Source organism: Phoenix dactylifera, chromosome 8 (genome assembly GCF_051530095.1).
Source record: "Phoenix dactylifera cultivar Ajwa chromosome 8, Ajwa_hap1_PhDact_Kaust_v1.1, whole genome shotgun sequence".
NCBI classification, from domain to species: Eukaryota; Viridiplantae; Streptophyta; class Magnoliopsida; order Arecales; family Arecaceae; genus Phoenix; species Phoenix dactylifera.
This window is the reverse complement of record NC_143197.1, coordinates 10,073,871-10,080,214: the sequence shown is the minus strand read 5'-3', so window position 1 is coordinate 10,080,214 and position 6,344 is coordinate 10,073,871. Positions and strand designations below refer to the sequence as shown.

Genomic DNA, 6,344 nt, shown 5'->3' with positions numbered 1-6,344 from the left:
AAAATTTTTATCAATATTCTGTGCTACGATCATGTTATTAGTGCATGTGGGGTTTGTTTCTCTGCATGCAATTGAACCACCCGAAGAGTAGGTGCTGCAACTTGTGTTTTTCTATTGTTTGGCTTGATTGTTGAATAGTTAGACCAGCTAATGGGGCTTTGATGCACCTCTCGGGCGGGTTCCGAGTTCTATTTGGACGTGGTACTTCCACCATCGTTTTCAAAATAAAAGAAAACAAAATGCTGCCAGCTAGACACATGGGCAAAACGGTCATACTTGAACAAATTGGTATATTGTTATACCTCTTCAGTGCCGCTCTTATTTGGTCTATTGTTATTAGCAAGAGGCACCAGTTAAAAAGATTAGAATACTTTCATTTACATAGCAACGCAGCATCCCTTTTTTGGGAATAAAAATCAGCATTTCGTTTTATTTTATGCCGTACTATGAAAGCTACTTCATGGATTTTGCCAGGAGCGGGACTTTTTATGCCACAGGTTTGAATTTTAGTATGATTGGTACTGGAAATGTGGGGTCGGAGCTGCATTTGAGAGTAATAACATAGATCGGTATTGGATAACTATATTTTTAATTGGGAAATTTTAATATTTATTTGATATTTAAATTGAGAAAGTAGTTTTTATATGAGAAAATGATAATAAAAAATTTTGTGAAGTACTTTCATTTTTTAACTCTTTATACTATTAAAAAATATTATTATAAATTACTTTTAATATACAAATTATTTATTTTAAATAGTATAATATTATGAATAAAAAAGTATAATATTATAGAAATATAATAATATTATATTACTAATGACAAATATGTAGGACTAGCATTATATTAGTAGATTATTTTTTATTATATTACAAGTAATATAATATTTATAGTATAGTATAAATTATATTATAATAATAATGAAATATTTTGATAGTATATTATAATATAAATTATATTAATATATTACTTCAAATAATAATACTATAATATATGATTGTGATATTATTATTTTAGTATAATATTATAATAGTATTGTATTATAATATTGCTAAGTATTGTTAGCTATAACTTATATTTCTATTTTAATCTGCACATAATAATAACAATTTAATTATTTTTTATTTAGGAGGTATATTGGTCAAATAAATAGCTTTTCGATGGACTTCAAAAATATTGCGGGGAGAAGCTCCAAATTAGGAAGACTAAAAAATTGTTTCAAATTTTAACCAAATATTCATATATTATTTGGCAGTACTTAAAGTGCTTTTAGAGGCAACCCCAATCTGGCCTTACGCTTTGTTATAGGATAAGTAGGAGGGATAGGATACAATTTTATTCCACCTTTTCTATCGAATAGAATTCTACCATATGGCAGGAGAAGTCATTTCTCTCAATTACCTTTTTCCGTTACCATTCTTTAAAACATAAAAAAAAAAACAGAATAATTCTGCCCTCATAATAAAATTCAAATTATAAGGTTGTATGCTATGCAGCAATTCGACATGTTCTGAAGATCTAGCGATGGTGCAAGCTAACAGGGCTATTTTGAAAGGCCTGCAGCTTAATCACAGGTTTGCAGGTAGAGCTGAACCTTTATCTGTAGATCAAACTTAAAATGCTGCAAGTCGACTAGCGGCTAAAATGACCACTGACGAGCCGAGCCGTAGGCCAAATTGCTCACCATCTCTCCCCCTTCCGCACCAAAAGCCACCTACTCTGCAATCCCTCCTCTTTTTATTCTCCTCCCCACGTCCCATATTTACTCCACCCTCCCTCACCTTGCTGCCTCGGGAGACCCCTCCCTTTCTCCTTCTTTGCCCTGTCTCTTCATCGTGCCTTCAAGCCCATTCCTTTCTTTGCAGCCCCACCCCTGACCTCCCATACAACCAGCAATATTAAGAGAAATAAAATGATACAAAGGTGTAGGGACAGAGTTAGACCCTGTCCACAAGACCTCTCTCAAATGATGAGCAGCAAAGAAGGCAACCTAGTCAGCTGCCATGTTCGCATCCCGATACACATGAGCAGCCTGAATAGAAATGCAACCGGATATCAATCTCCAGATATCCCTGAATAATGGGTGGTCATCGCCCTACCGCTTAGCCTGCCGGATCCACTCAATCACCATCGAAAAGTCTCCCTCCAGGATAATGTAATCAGCCTCTAAGACGCTCCTCGCATAGGTAATCTCCTTTCATGCTGCCCTGAGCTCAGCTTCAATAGCAGTTATATCGCTGGTGCACTGCTCGCCTGCTGCAATCAATCTAGAACTGTAGTCTCGAATCACAAATCTTGTCCCTCTTCTATCTCCGCTTGCTAAGACGCTACTGTCGAAGTTCACTCCACCACCTCTTGACTTAAGAGTTAACACCTCAACGACAACTTGAAGAAATTAATACAAATACAAATTTTCAAAAAAATTAATATAAATTTGAATATGTAACAAGGTATGCATGCAAGAAATCCTATTGGTAAAATATTATCAAAATATATTTAACAGATTGGAACTATTAAAGTGAATGGTCGGATGCGCCAGTCCCTAGCATTAGTGGTCGAGGACGTAAATGTAATAATATAATAGGTAAGGGCATCCGTGCACAAGGCCGGCTCAGAGGAAAATATCTAGAGAAGCCATTCGCGAAACTTCTCTCCCAACCCACGGTTTTGCTCCCCGAGAGGTTTTCACGACGACCAACGGCAACGTGGGCCTACCACAACACTCTGATCTGCAATGACGTGGCACCTAAATCGGTGTGCCCACCAGGTGCCCCTTCATGTGACCGACACGGTTCAGCCCCACACGTGTGAACGACCGGGCACTCCAGACCCTTTTAGCGCACTACCTGATTCTGTCCTCCACCCTCGACCTAGACGAACTTGGAGGCTTGAAACTATGCCACGTCGGATAGTCCCAAAATAAAGTCACTTTCTCGAAACAACCGACGAGGCTGGCACGAGGTTTCCATCCACAGCCGTCCGATGGGATGTAGATCGAACGGTCAGAAAGAGAGCGTCGTCTATAAGAAGGGGTTCCCGTCGGGCATCACTGCCCGACCAACCCTTCTATTCTGTGGATTCCGTTTCGATTCGCGTCTCCATTTCTCGCTGGTCTCTCTCTATCTCGCTAGGTTTTGGAGCAAGGGTCCTTCTTTCCGGATCGATCGAGTCGCTGGAAGATGGCCGATGCCAGCCACCAATCCGATGAGATCGTAAGGAATTCTTCCCTGATCTCACAAATTCTAGTGTTGCTTGCTTTCTTTTTGGAGAAATTGAGCTTTGGATCTTCTTGGAGGCGGTCAGGGTTAGGGTTTTCATGGTGGGTTTTGTGATGCAGAGCCAGGAGCATGAGGAGCCCAAGTTCAAGTACCTGGATTTCGTGCACGTGGCGGCGATGCAGGCGGTGATGTACTTGGCGAGCCTCTACGACTTCGCCAAGGAGAACTCCGGCCCGCTGAAGCCCGGCGTCCAGACCGTGGAGGGCACCGTCAAGACCGTCATCGGTCCCGTCTACCATAAGTTCCATGACGTCCCCGTCGAGCTCCTCAAGTTCGTCGATCGCAAGGTCAGCAAAATCCCACTCCCTCTTTCCCTCTCCCGGCGTACGTTAGCTATATCAGTTTCTTTTGATCCCTATTATACGTCGCCCGGCAGCTTCCGGTGACCCAAATCCGCCGATCTGCGGCGATCGCCCGCCGCCTCGGATCCGGCCGGCGCCAGTTAGCGGGGGGGGCTTTCCGGAATGTTCCTGTGAGGACATCGGTCTAATATTTGTTCGTGCTGTCACGTGACAGGTGGACGTCTCGGTGCAGGAGCTAGAGCGGCACGTGCCATCGCGGGTGAAGTCGGCGTACACGGCGGCGCAGAAGGCCCCCGCTGTGGCACGTTCCGTAGTCGGCGAGGTCCAGCGGTCCGGGGTGCTGGCGACGGCGGCCGGCATGGCGAGGGCGGCGTGCAAGCGCTACGAGCCGGCGGCCCGGGAGGTGTACAAGAAGTGCGAGCCGGTAGCGGAGGGGTACGCGGTGGCGGCGTGGCTGTCGCTGAACCGGCTTCCGCTGTTCCCCCAGGTGGCGCAGATTGTGGTCCCCACGGCGGCGTACTGGTCGGAGAAGTACAACCGGGCGGTGGGGTGCGCGGCCGAGCGGGGTTACTCGGTGGCGCAGTACATGCCGCTGGTCCCAACTGAGAGGATCGCCAAGGTCTTCCGGAACGAGGCGCCGGCGTCGCCGGCGGAGTGAGGCCAAACGGCGGTGGCTTGGAATGTGGAGTTTGATGACGACGGCAGGCGCGGAAGACGCGTGATGTAAAAAAATTGTGGGGGAAAATTTTTCTTTTCTTTGCTTTTCCTTTCCATTTGCAAGTTTGTTTCTTGTTGTGGTGGTGGATAAGAGTGGGGTCTGTTAGTAGGATGGACGGGGTCTTCGTTGTGTTTGGTTGGGGCTACTAATGGTTTAATAATAGTTGCTGGAGCTACCGTTAGGCCACCGAATTTTGGAAAATATTTTAGCCGCATGGATTGTTAGATTTAGGTTTCAGATTCGAGTTGTTTGATAGCGGAAGCCGTTTTCCTTCTGTGGAACTCATTAGAAAGGTTGAGCAAGTGGATGACACTTCGCTGCGAAAGCTTAGAATACGAAGTGTTGGAAAGGGACTTGCTTGAATATTGGCGGAAGATTATGGATGGGATTCTTTGGTTAAAGACCGGTCATCTGGGTGGACGGTCGCTTTGTAGAGAGTGACATCCATTTCGAATGGGATGGCGTAGACGGGCGATCTGTTGATATAATGGTGGGTCTTAATATTAATTGGAGAACAAAGTAGAGCTGGTAAATCAAATTTGGGAGAGAATATTGCGGAAGAGTTTGATCTAGAAAGTTTAAGGCGGAAGACAAAATTCGGATCATCCGGTTTGGGTCCGTAAGCTGAGGGAGATTTTTGGATATCTAGAGTAACATTAATTGACAATGATGGATGGACCGAAGCTAGGCAATGAGGTGTGATTTTGGTTGGATCTTTAATTAGTAGACTAATGGGGCAACGTGCATAAGGATAGGCAAATCAAAAAAGAATGCAATATCCACGCTTTTATATGTGTTGCTTTGTGGTTGGATTGGATTATTAATTTAAGCTCCGTTTGGAAAAGTAGAGTTTTTTTGAAGTAGAATTTTTATAAAAAGCTGTTTGTTCTTTGGTAACTATATTTATAAAGTATTATGGCTAGGGATGGCAATCAGGTCGGATCAGACATAAACGAGTCGTGTCAGATGTTAAATAGGTCAGAAAAGTATAAATCTGAACCTGATCTATTTAATAAACATATTAGAAATTACAACCTGAATCCGATCTGTTTATTAAACAGGTAATCCGATCCGACTCGTTTAACCTGTTTAATAAATAGGTCGATTAAATAGGGCGAGTTTGCTGTTTTGACCCGTTTAACCAAATGGAGAGAGAGATGGGAGGGTGGCTCTGTGGCTGGGTGGGGTTGCTTCCAACGAAAGAGAGAGAGAGAGAGAGAGGTGGGGGGTTCGATGGAGAGAGAGAGAGAAGTCTCCCTGATGTTCAGAAATTGGTGTCCGAAGATCTGATGAGGTTTGGGAGGGGCTGGCGGCTCCTCTTCCGGATCTCATCGCGGCGGCTCCACCTGCGACCAAGTCACGGGCCAATATTTTTTGACTCACGGCCTCAGCAGAGGGGGGAGGAAGAGCCCTCTCTGCCTTGCCTACCCGCAGCAGGGGAAGGAAAAGAATCCCTTAGAGGAGGAAGGAAGAATCCTAGCGCGGCCATCGACAACTGCGGCCACGGCGGTGATCAAGCGCGGCGTTGGATCCACAGCCGGAGACCCAAGGTAGGTTCTTTCCCCTTCCTCTTCCTCTTCTTCTTTTCTTTTATTTTGTTATCATGGGGTAAAAGGAAACAGGGGTTAGGGTTTATGGTTTACCTCGCTCCGAGAAGAAGCTGCAGTTACTCTCTCCGGTGGCACCAGTTGTGGGTTCTGAAAACCCTAGCCGAGGAGGAAGGAGGGGGGCGTCGATGTAGCTGCGAGGGGCGTCGACGGAGTGATGTAGCTGTGATAATCTCATCTCAGGTGAGAGTGGGATCGGCCGATCGGGGGGCATGATGTAGCTGCGGTTGCCGACTCACCGTCGACGGGGAGGTAGAAGTAGTCGACAAGGGGGAGCTAGGGAGGAGAGGGCGGAGGCAGAGGAGAGGGGAGGGGAGATGAGAGAGTAGAGAACTTGGGCGGTGTGTGTTACAAACCCTAGTCCCTAAGACCCCCAAATGGCCAAATCGTGGTGAGCAGCTGAGCAATTGAAAAAGAAAACCAAATCGGGCCGAGGGGA

General features: G+C 45.3%; 1 protein-coding gene across 1 annotated transcript; it reads left to right on the top strand.

Moving 5' to 3' along the window:
- The first annotated feature begins 3,046 nt into the window (after positions 1 to 3,046).
- LOC103704953 (stress-related protein) lies at positions 3,047 to 4,499 on the top strand. Its single transcript, XM_008788494.6, has 3 exons — positions 3,047 to 3,212; positions 3,338 to 3,565; positions 3,795 to 4,499. The coding sequence occupies exons 1-3, from the start codon at positions 3,180 to 3,182 to the stop codon at positions 4,236 to 4,238; spliced, it is 705 nt and encodes a 234-aa protein (XP_008786716.2). The 5' UTR covers positions 3,047 to 3,179; the 3' UTR covers positions 4,239 to 4,499.
- The last annotated feature ends 1,845 nt before the right edge of the window (positions 4,500 to 6,344 follow it).

Bases quoted from the DNA above. Each gene is read 5' to 3' on its own strand.
- LOC103704953 (XM_008788494.6), top strand. From the start codon at position 3,180: ATGGCCGATGCCAGCCACCAATCCGATGAGATC. The intron at 3,213-3,337 runs GTAAGGAATTCT...TTTGTGATGCAG, and splicing joins GCCACCAATCCGATGAGATC to AGCCAGGAGCATGAGGAGCC. The intron at 3,566-3,794 runs GTCAGCAAAATC...GTCACGTGACAG, and splicing joins TCAAGTTCGTCGATCGCAAG to GTGGACGTCTCGGTGCAGGA.